At 43.2% G+C, this 20,199-nt stretch overlaps 1 protein-coding gene and 1 long non-coding RNA gene across 3 annotated transcripts in view; one reads left to right on the top strand and one right to left on the bottom strand.

The window, feature by feature from the left end:
* Nucleotides 1-2,866: 2,866 nt before the first annotated feature.
* On the bottom strand, nt 2,867-16,123 carry LOC125332519. Of its 2 annotated transcripts, none has more exons than XR_007206538.1 (3): nt 15,484-16,123; nt 12,900-13,035; nt 2,867-3,019 (listed from the first exon to the last, which is right to left on the bottom strand). It is a non-coding gene; the product is annotated as an uncharacterized LOC125332519 (long non-coding RNA). The 2 variants fall into 2 exon arrangements; XR_007206539.1 differs by lacking the exon at nt 2,867-3,019 and adding an exon at nt 8,863-10,348.
* A 257-nt stretch (nt 16,124-16,380) lies between these two features.
* Nucleotides 16,381-20,199, top strand: part of RFX7 (regulatory factor X7) — a 50,109-nt gene continuing 46,290 nt past the window's right edge. Inside the window, exon 1 of the mRNA XM_048317727.1 lies at nt 16,381-16,680. Within this exon, the coding sequence (XP_048173684.1) occupies nt 16,532-16,680 (149 nt within the window). The 5' untranslated portion in view covers nt 16,381-16,531. The remainder of the gene's footprint in view (nt 16,681-20,199) is intronic.

The raw sequence follows: 20,199 nt of genomic DNA, 5'->3' as shown, positions 1-20,199 counted from the left end.
TTACAAAGCTACCCGAGTGACAAGGGCATTTGTCCACCTGAAGGGGCTATGCTGAAGAAAGAAATACTTGTGTAAACCTGAAAATATAGTTTTCCCAACTTGCATAATATTTTTTAGATTTCATCTAACAAAGATTTGAGTTTTGTTGGAGATTCATTCTAATGTTGGAACTCTGTTTCAGGAAAGTGGTTAAGCTCCTATATAGTAATAAGCATGTGAGCTGTTACCTAACTAGGTTGCTGAATCAGATTTGTTTCATTTCTTTTTGACTGGAAATTGATCCATCTTCTGAAATACTGCTCACGCTAATCAAAATATATTTATTTTTCCAGAAAGCCATGCTAGTTGAGTTAATATTTGCCTTTAAAGTTTGGTTTCTCCTGGCAGAGGGAATAGTTTAAATTGTGTCTGGGCTACAGTAGAACAAATTTCGTAATGAATATGTAAGAGATCTGAGAAGCATATCTAGTTCCTGCAAGTAATATGAGGCACCCTATTTTATTGTTTTAACTACGGCTATGCTGTACTGTTTGAAATTAAAAAATATTTCTTATTTTGCTTTAAATCTGTTTGTAATGTTTCAGTTTGTCAAATTATTTATCCTTTGAGTTAGTAACATGGTATGAAACAGTACTGTCTCTTTCCAAGTTCTTTTAGAATTTACTTTTTTACATGAGTTTAGCTCAATTTGTAAAAAAGTGTTTATGTTAACTGTTTTCTACCTGCATTCCTTCACTTTCCTTATCTATTTGTCAAGTTTTTCTATTCTGTATGTAATTTTTGTGGCGGAGGCTAAGATGCAGAGACCCACTTTGGGACTGGTGCTGTGTGATCTGGAGTCTTTGCAATGCATATTGCAGTCATTGAGACAGGGTAGACCTGAGCTCATTAACTCAGCTTTGCAGTCATGCTGTGATATTTGTGTCTAGGTGACTTTAAGCTTTTACTCTTAAAATATCTCATTGTTGCCACCGCTGGTTCAGCTTCATGAGAGCTTTAGTCCACAGACAGTTCATGTAACAACCAAACTTTTGTGTTGTAGGTCAGCTGGTTTTCAGACATTCATCACTAAAGCAGACAAAATAGTGGCAGAAATAGTGAGAAATTGCTCCTTTGGTAGAGGGAGAAAAACTGAAGAATGGAACAGGCGTTTCATTATCTCAAACACCAGAGTGCTGACACTGCGATGTGTTGGCACATGCGCATGGTTTGACAATAACAGCTATCATGCCCAAATTTCCATGGCATTTATTCATAATAATCCCTCTTTCTCAGTAAAAAAGCGAGGTTTTGGTGACTTAACAGAATTTGTTTTCTGCCAAAAACTATGTATCTTAAAATCTGGATTCAACTGAACTCCCTGGCTAAGACTGATCTGTTTGTTTGTTCGTACTTTGACCAAAGGATTATATTGATGGTTTCCCAGGATCCAAAATTACATTTAATCTGTTTACAGAGCTACAAATATTATTTGAATGAGAAAGAGGGAAATGAAAGTGGCCATATCTACATCAGCTGGTAGCTGTTCACAGGAAGCAGCAATTACTGTCTAGCCTTCTTCCCCAGGAAAGGCCTCCTGACTGCTTCCCGTACCACGGAGCTGCACCGTGCATTGGCACACAGCATGGCCACACAAAATAGCAAATAAAGCACCACAGAGCAAGAAAAACTACTACATTGGGATAGATTAATAAGGATGACAATAATTCCCGCATGAACAGGACTGAAGCTAATTTCACTTGCAGTTGTCAAACCGAGCTAAACTGGCAAGGGAAGGAATGTGTGTTTGTAATCAGTAGCTGTGCGCTTGCAGTGGAGGAGGGAATTGGGCATGGCACACTTGGACAGTCTCACCTCTTCCAAATTTGCTCAGCCTGTACAGTACCCTGCCTTTTTCCTCTTTGCTTTTTTTGGTCCCAGCTCACATATGTGTGAATCATCCGGGGGAAAGTTTGAGAGATGCTGTGTGTCAGGTCAGTCCAGGTTCATTCACCGTTTATCCTTAGAAAGCCAGAAACACTGGTGTGTAAACAAGGGGGGAGGGGAAAGGAAGGTTTAATAAGACAATCAGGGTTAATCTTTTCTTTCAATATTGCATATAATTTGGTTTTCTGATTATACACTAAACAGCCGTTGTATTTTCTTTAATTCAGTTATACAAACACAGCCAATTAATATTCTTGCTCTCTCTATGTTGTGAAGGGTGCACAGAGAAAACCTTTGTTATTTTTCTAGTGCTAAAGCTGTTCCTGTTAAACCATATTCCTCTACACAGCAACAGCAAAGTAAATGACAGCGTTAATTCAATCCAGAATGCTTGATAAATTGAGAGGAGTTGTTTACCTAGTGTATTAAAAAGTCCCGTGGGGATGGGTTTTATTGCGATCTGCATAGTCATCCATATTCCTATACTGTCTGTGCTCATGTTTGTGAGTTAAACATATACAGTAATTTAGCATTCAGATAATCCCATGGCTATAATCCAGACAGATTTAGCTCAAATTTCTCTGGGATTTCTATTATCTAGATTTAGCAGTGTGGTGTTGACTGGATATTTTAAATTGCTGCAAATGCTTTTTTTCTGCAATAAACAACATATTTTGATGTTCTCATAATTGAAGCTGTAGATTCTTTCTGGCATTAACCACACGTAAAAAATGCATCTTTTTGAGGACAGTGATTGCACAGCTGGAGCATGCTTTTAATGGATTCCAGCTATTTGACTACATACTACATAAGATCATACAGTGTTTATATGAAAACCAGTATAGTGTATGTGAAAATAGTAATGAGAATAATCTGAAGAACGTTTATCTCCACACATTATCCATTTGAAAATGAACTCAACTGTTTCAGTTTTAATGATGTTTTATTACAATATATTGGACAGTATAATAATATAGAGCCTGGCTCTCTTACAGCACTTTTCCTAAGTAGACCATAGCTTTTATTGTTTTCAGTTTCCTCAGACAGAACTTCCAGTCTTTCTCGCTCAGCAGTTTTGAGGAAAAGAGAGAATCTGGGGGGAAGAAAGAGCATCATTATCCACATGAAATGAGGGGATATTAAGTCCAAGTGCACTGGGTACCTTTCACAGCAGACCACCCTTTGTCATACGTTGCTCTGATTACGTGCAAATGTATTCAAGGGAGCAGAGCAGACACTATAGAGGGTCCAAATGTTCATGTACCAAAAGTGCCAGCCCTCCCACAGGCACCAGCATTGATGGGGCTGCAGGAGTAAGAATGCTTGTGTGGGAGATTTTTAGGAGGGAAGTGTACTGTGGGAAAAATTGTAAAGCTGCTTCTTCTACCCGAGTAGCTCAAGTTGAGAGTGTCTGAATTGAGGCAAACTGCAGAGCAGGGCAATGCGTGCTCTGTCCTCTGCCTTGTAATTGTGTTGCAAATGCACCAAACACATTATTCACCCCCGGGCCAGATCTTCTGGGAAGAGGCTTGTGCGCACTTGGCAATAATTTGATGCTAAGATTGTGTCATCCATAAGTGTCTCAGAAATTCAAAATAAGCAAACCACTTGGAAATATTTGGAAAACAAACTATTTGGAACCATTTATGGGATCTTTGAAGCTGTGTGTCATATTTTTGTTCCCTGAACTGGAGGATTCAGACACCAGTTCAGTAAGTGAATTCAGGTATGCTGTCCCTGAAAGCACCCCCATCATGCTGTGTTCCAGAGCCTTCTCTGACTGTGAATTATTGCCAGCCCCAGTAACTGTAAAAATCTTTAGAAGTATTTTCAATGTGAAGAAAGAAAGAGGATGTTCATTTAATCAGTTGTGATAAAACTGTTCCATGTATAAAATTTATTTGCTTAGTCTCCAAGCAGCAGGTTTGCAAGAATGATGGAAAAAAAAACCCCAACCAAAACCAAAAAGCATGAATGAGAAAGACTTTTATAGCTAACAACCATACTTCTGGGTAAAAACCTTCTGAAAGAAATATGCCGTGTCTGTGTGGCAGTACTTTTGGTTTCATACTTGCTCTGAGTTATTCTTTGCAATACTACAGCAGCTGGGTTTCAGAAGCAGCAGCAGCACTCAGGTACTTGCCACGAAAAAGAGTCTGAGCGTTCACTCGCCTTGCTTCAGTGCCCTGCTAAAGCAGTGGGCCCGCTCCTATCACACTGAAAGCCCCCACTTCTGGTCTGAGAAGTCATATTTATGCTCAAATAGCTATCAATATCTGTGTTTGATCCCTAATAAGTCAGAACTATGAAGCTGTAATGCCGGTGAGATGGAAAAGCCATCTGATAGCTCTTAAACTGCTCTTCTTCCAGACAATGCCTGTGGCACCAGCTGTTGTAGCTGGGAGTTTTCAAGGTCCAATCCTTTTCTTTCTCAGGAGAATTTCTTTAGGCCCCTAAAGAGTGATACCAAAACCCCAGATGAGCAGAGGAGTTTTAAATGGACCTGACATAGCTATGTATTAGCTGCATCTTTTTTGAAAAGAAGTATAAATCAATTTAAAGTTTTACAGTCAGTATCTGAGGAAGTTGCCAGTGCACCCACAGACCTTCTCATTGTTGCACATAGCAGCTCAACTCACCAGACTCACCAGTTGGATTCTGGCTGCCTGCTTTATTTTCCTTTGCATTTTTTTTTCATCCTATTATATCCTGACCTCTCATTCAGCAATTATTTTGAATCATGCTGAGGACACTTCTCCTTACTCCCTTTGGATTTTCTCTTGCTGATGCAAATGCATCTCAAAATACCATCTTCCCAAGTTATTAGATCCAGGGCTTGGTGATGCATGCTGGGCTTAGCTGAAGTATCAAACCAGCAAAGAAAGACCAAGAAATGAAAGAGCACCATGTAAATATTGACAGATTGTTTTTATGACTAAGCTATGATTATCCTTCATTAATTTGTCTATGCTTTCAGAAAGAGAGGAGATTGCTGAAAAGCAGAATAATATTTTTTTGCAACAGACAACTGTGTGCTGTGATTGTTGAAATTTCTATTCAAGAAATCCCTCAAAATGAACACAAAATCAGAAAAAAAACCTACTCTCTTACAGAGATGCAGGTCTGCAATGTTTAAAAGTAACACCAGTGTGTTCTATATCTACATCTATAATTTGAGATTAAATACACTGTGGATAAGGTTAAAACCACAATCTTTTCTAACCACCTACCAGGCATTTATGCAGTATATTGTTTCCTTTTTGACAGTTAAATTACTAGTAATAAAGCTCTGTAACTGTGCCATGACAGTGTTTGTCCTCTAACATGGCTGTGCAACTGCATCACCTCCTCTAAGCTGCACCAGCGGTGAGGGCAGAATCTAGGCCTGTAACGTTTAGTTAATCAAACTATGTGCCATTAGGAGAGCTGATACCTTTCTACCCCCTCCCTTACCTTGGTGCTGGAGGAATAAAGCAACTCAAACTAGTCAATTGTGCAAATCTGAAAACAGATTTTCTGTGCACAAACTTGCCATCTGCACAATCATCCTTTTCCTCTTCAAGCAGCAAACAGCCAGAAGGTATCAAGCCGTCTCTCTGTGTTGCAGAGGGAAGAATCCCAGACATGGCTTTGGTAGCTGAGACCTGCTGGTTTTTTTAACCCATTGAAGTATTTTCTAAAGATCTTCTTTCCATGTGCTTGGCTGGTGTTATGGTGACCATGAGTGAACGTATCAAGTTACTGGTATGGGAGTAGCCCTGCCAGGAAGCCAGAGGGCACGGTTAGTGCAAACTGTTTTTAGACGCCTGAACAGGCACAGCTCTAAGTTGGGTGCCTGCTAAGTTAATAAAAGGACTAAACAGTATTTTTCCTACATCCTGCATGTGGACAGAACACAGCCTGTATCTGAGACAAGCCTTACTTCTGGGCTGATGTCACACTTGGCTAATTGGCCCTTACAACATTGTGTAAATAGCAATATTCTAAAACTGTGGTTGAAATTTTTGAGCTTGGGTTCTGCTAGAATTTGAGGAGAGGACTTTTGAAAAACTGAAAGGGGAAAATATAAGAAAAGAAGTGAACAAAGAAATGCCCCAACATGAGAAATTTTTATGAACAAAATGTGATCAATTCATTCTCAAAGTTAAAGCAAGTGAGCAGAGGGAAAGCTGCCCCTACATCCTTTCTTCTTAATGCTGAAAGAGATTTGTTCCTTGCTTCATGAAGGAAAGAAAATTATTTGTGTCAGGAAAATCAAGTTAAAGGTGACCTACCAATTTATTTATTTTACTCTTTGCATGGTGGTATAAAAGATCCAGCTGCAAAGTGTACTGGTTTGTAAACTGGGCCACTCCACTAGAAATTGTTCAGATTAGAAATGCTGAAGAACCCGGAGCACCATCCCAAATAGTAAAGTCCAGTATTTTATTAATTATAAGCTACACACTTTCCTCCTATCCCCAGATCATATAAGTTGTAAAGTGGCAGCTTTTTATGTAAATTTCCATAATTTCACACATATTTCTTAAAAAGTTATTTAAATACATGAGTCATCCCTTAGGTTCACTTAAAAACAGCAGAGGACATGAAGTGCTTCTTGTATTGAAATTTATACCTTTTTTTCTTTCTTCTTTTGAATTGTTAGGGCAATGTTAGAAACCTGATAGTGTGGGAGCAGCTTCTTTCTTGGCTGTATGCGGTATTGATTTGTAAGAGTAGTGATACAGAACTGTTCCACTAATTAAGACATTGATAAAGCATCTTGATAAAGGATGCCATTCTCTTACCTGAACTGATTTGATACTGGGTTTCTTGCTGGGTTGAGCATCCAACCCAAACACAGTTAAGACCACAGGTACTGAGAAGACCATAACCACCACTGCTGACTCATTCACTGCCATGCTCATCTGACATGGGAGCTGCTCCCCAGCCTTTTCCTGTCACCCTGTTCACATGTTCTTATCTGCCCAGGGACCGGGTTCTCTCAACAGCTTTCTGGCTTCATCCCCATCTGACTGGTACCTCTCTTGATAGTCTAATTTTGGCTCTGAACTACATCTAGTGCTTAGATAGGATAAGATTTCAGCCAGATGGATTATGAACAACATTTTCTTTTCAACGTTCTTGGCTCCAACCCCACAGATGATTGCTTTAGCCCAACAGAATAAAGTCCCATCCTTCAGAGAGCTGAGCCAGTTCCCTCACTTTAGCATGCAGTGTAATTATTCTGCATGTTCCACAGAACAGGCATTCCACTCACAGCTTCTGTTTTGCACCTGGAATCTGAATGTGCCGCTGACATCAGGACCCCACAGTGCTTTATGAGGGCAGATGAAGGCATGAAAAATCTGGACCTTTGTACAGTATCCTAAATAAACCATCTTTCATTTCTTATATTTCACCCTGATAAGAGAGTATAATGTCTCTGCTCCACTGAGCTCTATGCTGGTGAGTAAAACTCTGTGTGAAGCTTATAAATTCATGCAAATAAATAATATGACTTTTCCCCACCTTGATCCAGATTATAAATTAATGAGATTTAGTCCACCACTCCTTACTGAGTAATTCTGCTGTCACATATTCATGCTGAGGAAAACTTTTCAGTGAGATTCTTTTCAAGATAAGTCTTTGCCAGCTATTGGAAGTGCAATCATTGCAGAGCCACTAACATTTTCCTGCTCTATATCAAGTGCATCACAAATCTGCCCAGCATCTTTGTCAATCATTTAAAGTGTAGCAGACAAAAATAATATTCTTAGAATTATTATTGGAAGAATTTATGCTTTCTTATGAAGTGAAAGTGATTTTGATATATGAACAGCATTGGGAGGAACTGCCAGTGTGAAAACTCAAACCAAACCTGTGTGTGTAATATTCTTGTCTCACAGGAAGTAGTGGGAGTAGTATGTGAAAAAAAGTTGTTCACAAGTCAGAATCCTTAGGAGCTCTCTAGATGACTTTTCCTGCATTTTGTGATATTCTGCTAAGAGAAAGTTCCTCTTTCTCCTTCTTGAGCCTTTTTATGTCACAAACTGTGCACACAAAGGCATGTGTGTAACAGCTCATACTGGTTGCTCAGCAAAGGATGTAGAGTAGGATCAGGTACAAAACAAAGGTTCCACTCATGATGGTGGTTACAACTACAAATCTCTGTGCAAAATAATGATAATCATTAAAAGAAAGGTATTCTTAAAACTGTCTCCATTATTAAAGGTTGATTTATCTTTCCACACTATAGTGAGATGAATACCAGAGAAGCCTTTGCATTGCCTTCACTCACAGCTTAACTGGAATCGCAAACAGTTTTCATAATGAAGTATACAGCCTGCAAAAATTTTGTATTCCAAGTGTGTGCACAGGCCCTGTTGTTCCAGACTGTACTTCTTTCCCAAAGTGTGCATTGACAAGCTCTTCAGTGTGTTTATTACTGTACAACACTGTAAGCCAACTGATGTTTACTATTGGCTGTGCAGTAGGTCAATCCAGAGTTTCACCACAACAAGGTACATTCTAAATGGCTGTGCCTGAACGGCACTATCCCTTATGGATCAGCTTAGTGGGGAGAAAAATGTGCATCTTAGTAGGGATGTACTGAGCACCCGTCTCAGCCTCAGGGGAGAGCAGGTAAAGTGACAAGTCCTGTCCTTGTAGTCTCCAAACACAACCACTCTTGATTTGTATCTGGCCTTTTTTCAGGTCTCTGTGGTGGAGGAGATCCTCCTCATGTCCTGCCTCACTCCATATAGCTGCACTAAGGCCACCTGCAATTACTGGTATGTGTATTATGTGGAATAATTAAGTCTATGTAACATAATAAATACATATGTATTATACCTGTTATGTTCATAGAGCAAAGACGCAGCCATTAAAATACACACCAGACTGCTCTGTACAAAGAAGACAGATGGTATTTATTCCATATTAATTAATATTGCTTGCAGAATTTCCTCCCTCTTTAAATATCTTGAACATCCTTTTTCAGAATTTAAATGTACACATACAGATTCTTTTTGTTTTGACAGCTGACTGTTGTATTTTATCTCCATTCAACATAGGTGGCCTTGGTTTGTTCTTACAAGTGCTATCTTGTGTATCTTCAGTCTGCCTGTCATTATTATAGTTCTCCGTTCTGCTTAAATCAAGTTAATCAATTGATTTAATCAATTTAAAGATGGAAAGCAAACAACAGTGCAAACCCTCCTGAAATTTGGAGGGTTAATAGATTAGGTTTGACAGGATTTGTGTCTGCAGGTTTTGGCTTCACTGGCCATGATCTTATTTAACAGTTTGTTTTTTCTCAGTCGCTTGTTTCAGAATAACATTACCCATAAGGATGAAATGCAGCCACTGCTGAGATTTTATTGTTCAGTGTAACTTGTTCACAAATACTCCTGGAGATATGTGGTCTTTGCCGTCAGAGTTTTACACTGGAACATTTCTGTGTTACAACTAGACCCACACACAGACATGGCTAAAAACAAAAAAAGCAATGGCACTGTCATGGATATTCCAACCCCATTGCTTTAAGGGATGCTCTAAAGGAAACTAGGCCAAAAACTTGACCTATTTTAAAAGACATGGCAATCTGTTCTTTTAAAAAATCTTTCACACTTCATTGAGTCCTCCTCTCTCTCCTATACCATGAAAAATATTGTACAGTAGCAAGATTCAGAACTCTTCTCTCTGTACTGTTACCCATACAAATATTTCAAGCTGAAATCTCCAGTTTAACAAATTTATTTTTCTCCATCGCTGATCTTGAGAAAGAAATCATCTTAAAAATTACCAAATGCATAAATTGAACTAATTAGGTGTAACTAACTAAAATTGCTACATCACTGCACTTTCTCCGTAGTGTTAGCTGCAATGGATCCATTTGGCAACCAGGAGGTCTTAGGATCCATAAAGGATTTTTGCTTCTAGGGACTTCAGTGTTTTGAATTTGAAAACCAGAAGCAGTGAGCCATATTTCTCAGTTATTTTGCTGTTTGAAATCTGGCTGTGAAACTCTGTTTACTTTGTGTTGGACTCCCGCCAGAGGAGGCCGGGTTTTAGCAGATGGTCGTGGAGAGGAGGCCAGACGTTTCCTGCTGAGTCCTGACGAGGCACTGATAGCACCGCTCCCAGGCACAGCACTGATGCCTTCAGCAGCCATCGAGGCTGGAGAGCAGTCGCTGCTGACAGAAAAGTTGTGAAGAGTCCATGAAGCAGCCCCTGGGGCAAAAGCATTTGTGGAAAAGAGGGTCCTGAAGTGGTGCTCAGAAGTGGTGGAGCTGTCAGCCAGAAGATGAGCAGGGGAAGGACTGGACTTTTGACCAAGAGGAACTGAAGTGTTAAAACGAGATGGGCATAAACCAGTAGTGAAGAGATGTGATTGCTTTGATCTTTGACAGGGCACGCCACTGTCTTGTCAGGGAGAGAGCTGAAAGAAGAAGGTCCGAATGGAAGGCTTTACTGTGGTGTGGGTTTACCCGTCTGCTCTGTAGTCACAATATGCAGGGAGCATTTTCCTTTCCCCCATTTCTGGGGGCAACTTCTCTCAGAACAAATATCCTTAATATGTCCTCAGGCTGGGTTTGATCTTTCAAGATGCTACCTGCTCTCAGGATGGGGAATCAAAGGGCAACGCCATAATCGCAAGCACTTGAGTATTGCTGGATTGCTGCCTTGGCAATTTGCATACAGGAGAAAATGCAAACAAGTTTCTCAGGAGGCTGTATAACTTGGAAATCTTCCAGAAATCCTTCAGGCGTCTAAGATTGAGGACATCCATAGTTTATCTGGGGATTCAAATACTGAACCAATGTAGCTAAAATTCATGGTTCCCATGCCATGTGGCTCTGTGTTTGGGGATTTGGTGCTCTCCCATTTCCTGCCATCAGATACCTGGAGCCACTGCTTTACTGTGTCAGGCTAATTTGGGTGATGATTTTGTGCAGGTGGCAAGGCCCCTGTGAACTGTAGCTGACCCCTTCCTTGCACTCCAGCTGTTCTGCAGGTAGGCAATGTTGGATTTTTTTTTTTTTTTTTTTTGCTTGTACCTCTCCAGTTTACTACTGGATCTCAAAAGGAAAGAAATCCCAGGAAGACTGAAGTGTTGGTTGCTTTGTTACATGTCACTTGCATATATTTCTCCCTCCTTGGCCATTATTCAGTCAAAATCTCCCCAGAACTGAGTCTCTGGGTCAGCACAAGAGACAACTTACAAGATCAGGCATCTACATAGGGGTCTGACTGAAAATATTTTTCCCTGAGCTTCTACCTGCAGAACATTAACATTCAACAACCCCAAAAATGGGGGGAAAAAAAAAAAAAAGTTTAAAACCTCATTCAGCCTAGTACCAAACTTCGGTATTTCTTTCTGTGACAGCCCTTCCTTTCTACTTAACAGTCTTGTACAGGACAGTCTGAATCACCACTTTCCTGACCCACTGCCCTCTTTGATGTAGTTTTCTTAGGCTATAGTAGTTGGTGCCTTTTTCTACCTTACTGACTTCCAGCTTGAAGACAAGAATGCAGTGTCTAGGAACACCACACTCCATTTTTAACAGCTCGGCAGCTGAGCCCATTTGACATTACACTGACACAAAGATTTATTGTACTGTACAGAGAAGACAGTCTACAGAAATGAAATTTCAAACTATCTGTATCACCAAAGAACATGGATAGACCTTGAGAATTTAATCTGGTCATCATAACTTACGGAATGCAAGTGATCTGTGTCTTACCCCAGCAAAATGCCACACCCTCATCTGACCAGCCATGGCAAGCCATAGCCAGGCTGGGAGCCTGGGCCTCGCTGTCTTGCGCCTTGTGATCGTCCACATCCGCACAGAGGAAGTGCTCTTTTAGGCACTAGTGAAAGGGATATAATGAATATCCCTTTCACTAGTGCCCTAAAGTTGCCCTGCAGAGGTCTAAAGCCCATTTCCATCACTAGGCAGAGGGGTGGTCAATGCTCATCCTTTGCTGGAGATGGACTCATGATCACGGGGCCTATCTCAGACTTCCCTGGCACATTTTTAACATTTCTGTTTGCCAAGTGGCCATACTGTGCACCACACAACTCTCCTTCCCACTCCAAACAGATGCTGCAAGACCCAGCAAAGCTTAGAAAATTTCTGGTCAAGCAGGCTTTCATTGTAATTAAAGGAGCCCTCTTTTCACTGCCCAGTTTGAACACAGACCAGTTTCTTCTGTCAGCTGGGATGATGTGAGTTTGAAGCTGGGAAAACTGGCTTTTTTTTTTTTTTTTTTATAATTGAAACCATAAAAGCTAGAGTTTTCGTTAAAATTTGTTAGGTGAATTACTAGTTATTGCACTTTGATTTTACAGATACTACACATGAATGGAGGTAACAAAACAAACAGAACCAGAGCTAAATGTCTTGGGCATAGCTCAGGATACACAGAGACAGATCCCTAGGGAAGGAGAGTTGCAAAAAGGCATCAAAATGGAGTTCACTGAACTGGTGTTTAAAGCTTTTGGGAAGTGTCTCTTTTTCGCAAGCCTTTAAAGTCAATTATCCTCACAGAATGTGCTTCATGTTTGTCTTGAGGATAAAGATAGTGAGATTTCATAATTTATCTGGCTCATACCTCAGGTTAGCCTCTGAGCATGCAGGTCCCTGGCTCTGTGCTAGACAAGAGGCGGCAGATCCCTCTCTACTGACAGGGAAAAGCGCCTTCCCCTCTGTGCTGGCTGTGAGCTGGAGAAAGGGCAGCGAGGCATTCCTCCCTGAAAGTGAGAGATGCTGTATTCCCCAACTGTCAGACACAATTCATAATGGAAAAAAAACAAAACAAAGCCACGCTAAAGTGCAGTAGAGAAAATCCTGGGAAATCGCGTAGACAATACTTAAGCACAACTTTTCTCCACAGAGAGGGCTTGTGTTAGATCCCAAGCTCCAGAAATGGAAGGGAAATAAACAGAGCTTTTGGAATTAACCTGGCAAAATGGAGTTGGTTCTCACCTGTCACAGGACTGCACAGTGGAGATTGTCCTCATGCAGACAGCCAGCTCTTTCTTTCTCCGAAATGGCTCTTTCATTTTCTTTTGAAGATCATCCTTGAATGAATATGTCTGTCCCGCACAGGACACTTCCAGTGCTTTTGAGTTAGAAAAGACAGGAATTTTTAGTACTAGTACAGCAACAACAGTTTCTAGACAAGTAAAATCTGTCTGCAGAAGGAGAGAGGAAGCCCCCACCTACTCAACAGTTCAGCTGCTGTGCTCTTCAGTAAGGGCAGATATTTGGAAAATGGGAAAGAACAGGAAAGATCCTGGTCGTGCCAACACTAGTCTGATTTCTGACATGCTTAAACTTTCACACATGTCTTTCTTTACAGTAATGGGTCTTTAAATTAACTCTTTCGTATTACTTTTGGTGTGTTTCTTATACAGTGCTGACCAGGAGCTAAATCTCTGCATCAATGAAGATTTTCAGAGCCATTAGGTACAAGAACTCCAGCAGGTGGTTTTAGTGGTCCTTGGTGGATAATCCCTGGAGATGTCCAGTCAGTCTGCATCATAGCTGTTTATCTCATAGCTGTTAAATAATTCCCTTCAGTATCTTCAAGTTAACTCTGTCAGCATGAGCTCTTTGTCGCCACAGTAATTTGGGATCTATTTGTTCTTTGCTGCAGTTATGGCCATGTAAACTGTGTATGAGTTACCACCATTTTTGCCCATTTTGCACAGGTGCAGGGACGGTACCAAACACAAGGCAAGTTGAGCTGGTTGTGTGGGAGGCAGCCAGAATGGCCCCCATTTATGAGCCCACTGCTGTGTAAAGGGCAAGACTCTCTGCTCAGTGTGGAAACAGGCGTGTAACAAACCTGTGCCAATGCCAGGAAAACACTGAGGGAGAATTACTCCTAACAGGAAAAGGCTCGTGGAAAGCAGAGTGTGAGCTTCTCTGCTGTACTTATACACAACACAGCCCCATTTCTTCCAAGTATCACACTGTGAAAAAATGTTGAATTCTTTTTTATTGCTAGGACTACACAAAATAGTACCTCGATCTCATTTTGGGCCTTTGTGGAGTCTTATTTTGGGCCTGATGCTCAAACCCAGCAATAACAGGCTTACAGCTGAAAGGCTTCACACCAAAGGGCACAGAAAAAAAAGAGGTTTTCTTTATAGAACAGTTGATTGATGGTGAGATATGGGAGCATAAACATAGCTATTGAAGCCCATGGACCATTTTGACCACAGAAATGCAACCTGGGAATCTGGCTCACTTGTTTAATCTCTCTGCCAGTTTAATCCCGGTCTCCCCTAAAACACCTGGTGTGATTTCAGGGTGGCACTGGTGGCCCTTGGGTGCCAGCCTGGCATGGCATTGCAGATTTTGCAGAAGAGAAGTGACTCATTAATATTCTTTTTGTCATATGATGCCCATACAGCTGTAAATAAACATGCTTACAAGGACGTATCTGGGAACTAAATTCATGAGGAACTAAATAATAAACTTGTCTTCAAGCTGCTGGTTTAGACTGAAAGCAACACTGAAATAATGTGTATTTTTTACAATTTATTGTAATAGTCTCTGATCCTACAAACATTATGCACATCCGTCGAACTTTATTCTGAGATGTAGGACCATCAATTTCAATCTGGGGCTAATAGATAGGCATTGGCCAGAATGATTTTATGGCTTGGATCCCTGTGGCTTAAGTTCTGACCAGGCAGATGTGACAGAGTCCAACAAAAGATCTCAACAGAAGCAACCCTGGCTGTGTTGATACAGTTGCTATTAAGTGGAAATTGCCACAAAACTAGAAAATATCACCAAGGACATTCACCCTTGTCTTCCTGTGCCAGTTTACCTGCACAGTGATGCAGTTTTCTTGCAAAAAGCCTAGCAGTTAGGGATTTAAAATTGATTACTTTTCTGTTTACTTCTGATTACAATTTTACTTGTATTTTTTTTTTCTTCTTTATTTTTTGGATGACCTTCAGAAATTTTCAATTAACATTAAAAAATGTTTTTAATAAGAGGCAAGAACAAGAGAGCTTAGGTTTTTTTCTGATGAGAGGTTTTGTAAGGGTAAGATCATCATTGTCATAGCCATCAATGTTCTGATTTTGGAGCAGTGGAGACGTAAGCAAATATTTATTTTTGAAAGGCCTTTGCTTTGGTTGATGACAAAATACTCATCTCCTAAATTTAGCAATGCTGTGTCTCCATGTGTATATTTATATTATTAGTCACCTTTAAGCCCACATTTTCTGTGATCTGCACAGGCTGGGGAGTCACTCCATCCTTGTGTCAGAGGGGGGTACCTGCATGTCCATGCCCCTGCCAAATGGGCTGAGTGTCCAGGTTGTGAATTCCAGTGGGAACAGACCAGAACTGGAGTGGCTGGGAAAATAGGGGCAACAGGGGGGGCAGCTTGAGCAGTCTTTGTTTCCATAACCCTAGTAGGAAGAGAAACAATAACCATGGAATACCCAGAGTTGGAAGGGACCCATATGGGTCAGCGAGTCCAACTCCTAATAATTACTTTAATAATGGTCACCTTGTATCAGAGTCCCTGAATTTAGGTATTTACCTGTCCACTATCCCAGGCTGTGCAGTTCCTCTGGCTTTTTACATGGAAAGCCACGATCCCGAGGAGCAGAAATATGGTTTGTGCCCGTCGTTCAGAGAAAGCAGTTGTGCTAGCTGCACAACTTACATTTTGGGAAAACGTTGTTAACAAAAAGGTTGTGAGTAAAGGCAGCCCAGCCCCACTTATGTTTAGGGGACACACAGGGAGCCCGAGGACAAGCGATGGCCCGGCCTACCGCCGCCCGTGCCGGTGTCTGGCTTCCTCAGGGCCATGTGAGCACGGAGCCACTTGTTATTTTGTTACGAGCCGCGGCGGAGGGGTGGGCCGGGCGCGGGGGCTGCGGGGCGCACCCGGCCACGGTGCCGCAGCTGATGTAATGCTGCTGCCGCCGCAGCGCCTTCACGTGTCTGCGGCGCGCCCGGACAGCGGGGCAGCGGCGTGTGCCGCACGGCTGTGTGCGCTGTGACACACGGGGACACGCACACACACACACACACACACACACAGGCAGGCAGGCAGGCAGGCACGCACACACGCACACACACACACACGTGTGTTATTTGCGCCGCTCCGGGCGCAGTCCACCCCCTCCCCACCGCGGCCGGGGTCCCGGGGCTGGCGGAGGGGCCGCCCCCCCGCTCTGGCTGCACTCGCCGCCCCCGACTCCAGTCGTGGTCCCGGACCCGGCCCCAGCCCCCTCCCCAGCGGCAGCGGCGGCGGCGCGGGGCGGCCCGAGTGTCGGGCACGCCGAGCCTGCGCACTCGGCGGCCGGGCGGGCACGGCGTTCCGCGGGGCGAGGAGCAGCGCGGGGCGGGCCGGGGCGGGCCGGGCCAGGCCAGGTGCTGCTGCGGGGCGGGGGAGCGCGGAGCGACCCTGCGCGGGGGCGGCGGGGGCCGGGCGCCATGCGCCGAGCCGCGGGCCGGGCTCGCCATCCTGCGGCGTAGCGGCGGGACGGGTTCCGCCCGTGATGTCCCCCGGGCAGCGGGGGAAGGCGACTCACTCGAGCGCTGCGGCAGAGGCCTAGTGCGGCCAGCGCCGCTTACGTCCCATGGCCGAGGAGCAGCAGCCGGAGGGAGGGCAGCCGCCGCGGCGGCTCGCCGGCACCCCCGCCCCCGGCGGGGCCCTGCCGGCCCTGGTGCCGGGGCTGCAGGGTGGCGAGGCCAGCGCGCTGCAGCACAAGATCCGCAGCTCCATCTGGTAAGGGCCGGGCCGGGGGAGCGGGGCAAGGGCCGGGGGGCTGCGTGGGTGCGGGTGGGGGGGGGCGCGGCCCCTTTGTGCGGGCAGCGCGGAGCACACGCGTGTTCGCGGGCGGGGGTCGCGGCCGAGCCGTGCCCGCGGGTGATGCCACCCGGGCAGGACCAGCCCCGTGTGCGGGCGGTCGGCGGCGCTGCCCGGCTGTGGTGGGGCGGTGGGCACGGGTCACCTGCCGCGGGCGCTGGAGCCGGGCGCATCTTCCGCGGCCCTCCCGGCCGTGTTTGTAGCGCGCACATGAGCCCCCACCGCGGCGCTGGTGCAGCGGGGGTTGCGGAGCCGGGCAGGAAGGGTGCGATTGTCCAGCCTTCTGTAAACCTCTGCTCTTCTGAAGTCCCAGTCAGGCAGTTCAAATGCAGTTTCGGCTGGAGCTTACGATGGTTTTCAAGTTTCTGCATAGGAAGCCAGGTTATTTTTTGTTGATTTTTTCCCCTAAAATTTCAAATTCCTAGTAAAATCAGCATTTTAATTAAGAATTTTATTTTACGTATATTGAGGGAACGAGGTGAATCGAGTTTAGCTTGCTGCACATAAAGCACTTTATCGTTTTTTGTTGTTTTTTTCTTAAATACCTGTAAGAGGCTGTCACCTGCAGCATTTGTATTTTATGTATGTTTTTAAAAGCTGCTTTTGGCTGAGGGCACTGATAAAGAGTAGTGAAAGTTAGGAGTTGTGAATACAGGTTACTCATATAATGTTTTCCTTTATATACACACACACCATGTGTATTTTATACATATACTCATCCCAAGAAAAACATACTGATCTGTCTTGCATATTACGTCATATTACAGTTAGATTGTATGGTTTGAAGGGATGTCACTAGCAAATAAAGAGAATCTAAATATAATTTTACCTTCAGATTCTTTTATTGTATGGCATACTGAAATTGCATTTATTATTGGGATGGTAGTTGTTTTATTTTTATTTATTTAAACGGTAAATAATAGTTCATTCTCCTTAATCCACACTTGCTACCTTTTGTTTTGGTTTTCTCTGCAATGTGACCTAGAGAAGGAATATGAACTGCAGAATTTTCTGTCTTTCTAGATCATGAAATCTTCACACCCTCCTAATATATTATGGTATTTAATGGTGGCCTTTTCATGTTTTCTTCTCTTTGCATGAACATGCTGTTTGGAAATGAGCCTCGGAGAGCATGTTTACATTGCATTCAGATTAGGTATCATGTCCAAGTTGAAGACAAAATGGCTACTAAGTAAAACCTCTGCTTTTATTGTGGGTTTTCTTTTCAAGGAAAAAGAGCACATATGTTAGCTTCTGAAATGAAAGCTGCTTGTTTGATTCAGGTGAACTTGTTGAATAGCCCAAGCCCACATTTGCTACGAAGGAATGTAGCGTTTTTCCCGGGGTGAGTGGCTTGCCTGGTGCCAAGTGCCTGTGACCAGCAGAGGTTTTGCCAGCACCTTGCAGCCCTGTCTCCTGGTACTTTCACAGGCGTTCCTCACCTTCACAGAGTGTTCCTCCTGGCTACCTGCTTCCTGCACCGGGCTTCAACTTCCCTGCTGCTCTCAGGCAGCATCCATTCCCTGCAGGCTGTGCTGTTGAAATGCAGTATTTGAAGATAAGGTTATTTTTTTATAAGAAAAGCTTTTCTTTTGATGTCTTCAAATCTTATGTTTCTCTGTTGTGATTAAGCAGTCTTCATTTGAGGTTGGAGTTTAACGTTAATTTGCGTCTTCCTGGAGATGCGGTGGTTGTTCTGGAGCACCCAGGATGAAGAGCACTGCTGGAGCCGTTGTGCACACTGCGCCCCAGTAAACAGTGAAAAGTCTCCTGTTCTGGCAGTCTGGGGTCTGCTCTCTGTTCAGTGGGTGCTGGTGATGGATAAACAGCGGGAGGGATTGTGGAAGGCTGGTTGTGAAAATGGCAATACGCTGCTGTTAACAGAACGAGCTGTAATGTGTGGAGCAGAGCTGCCTCTTTTCTCCTTCCCTCCTCTTCCTCCCCTCTTCCCTTGCCGTGCCGGTTTCATATGCTGGCAGGTTGGTGCATTCAGTTTCCCCTTTGCTTTCCAGTGGGTTTAACACATCCAGATCAGTACTCTGTTTTCCCCCAACCTCCTTTTTTCCTACACGTGTTTGTGCATAGTGGATGGAGGGTTTTAGTTGGTTGTTGTTTGTTACAGGGTTGTTTTGTTTGGTTGGTTTTTTAAAAGGATTCAGTTTTCAAATTGTATTGTCAATGAAAATAGTAGTATAGCAAAATATAGCAGCTACTGAAATACTGGACTTGAGGATCACAAACAAGTCTGTGCTTGTCCCTCTACTTTACAGACAAATGTAAATATAGAGAGTGATGCAGGCCGCGAGTGGGACAATGAGCTATTCATTATCTCAACTCATACTTAGTTTATTCTGTTTATTAAATTAAAATGTAGGTTGACAAAAACATATTAAGTAATTGTGTACATCTGGAGTGCCTTGTATGAAACAACAGGTTATGTCCTGCTGGTTGCATTTGCAGACGTGGTGAGTGAAGACTTAAAAATGTGCAATTTAGGTGTCCAGTCTGTTGGGTTTGGTGGTTTGTTTTTTGGGTTTTTTTGGTTTTTTTTTTTTTTTGGTCGGGGTGTTTTTTAGCATATAAAGTGACCACTAGTTTGAGCTAAGGAGGGGAAGATAAAGGAGTGACCTAGCTGTGCTTAAGAACAAATCAGGAAGTATTTATTTGCATTGCAGCATCCCATACAGGTATTTAACTGCTATTTGGTTACAGTAATTGAAGCTCATCACTGTCTATCTGTATTTGTGTCCTGCCTGCCCCACTGGAACACATGCAGCAAAGTGGTGTCTGGTTTTGTTTTGTGCTGTGCATGTGAGTTGCTGAGGCGGTTGGATGTGTTCTTACGGTGTGGGTGAAGCAGGCAGAAATAATACTGGATGTCTTTTCCCATTGACGGATTAGAAGTCTAGACAGAGAGAACACGTCTTTGGGAGCCCAGCCTGGCTGATTAGTGTCGGCATAGGTGGGTTTGTAAATTGCCCTGGTCCTCGCTGGACACTGGGCCTTAATCTGTCTGTTTTTATTTCTCTTTAGATTCATTAAACCTTTCATATTTATTAATAGCTTTTTGTCCAGACGTTAGAGCCCGAGGCAGGAAAACCTCCCTAGTCAGCTGTCTGAGCATATAGACTAATGGGGTTTCAATTATTTCTTCGGGTGAGGGTGCTGTATTACCAAATGTGTGTTATTTGTATATGATGTTTCTGTACCCAAACATATGGTGGTGAAGACACAGTCTACTCAGTATCACATTGACTTGCCAAGGAATATCTTACAGCTGAAGACAGCCAGCAAAGTATGGATGTAAAAGCAGCGTGGCATGAGGATTGAAATGCAGAGATGGCCCAGGGAGGGTGGTGTCAGCTGAGGGTCTGTCATCACTGGCATAAAAGAAAAAGACCAACAGTTTTAGGCAATTTAATCCCTCCACTCACCGTA

Source organism: Corvus hawaiiensis, chromosome 13 (genome assembly GCF_020740725.1).
Source record: "Corvus hawaiiensis isolate bCorHaw1 chromosome 13, bCorHaw1.pri.cur, whole genome shotgun sequence".
Taxonomy (NCBI): domain Eukaryota; kingdom Metazoa; phylum Chordata; class Aves; order Passeriformes; family Corvidae; genus Corvus; species Corvus hawaiiensis.
This window is presented reverse-complemented; position numbering and strand designations above follow the sequence as displayed.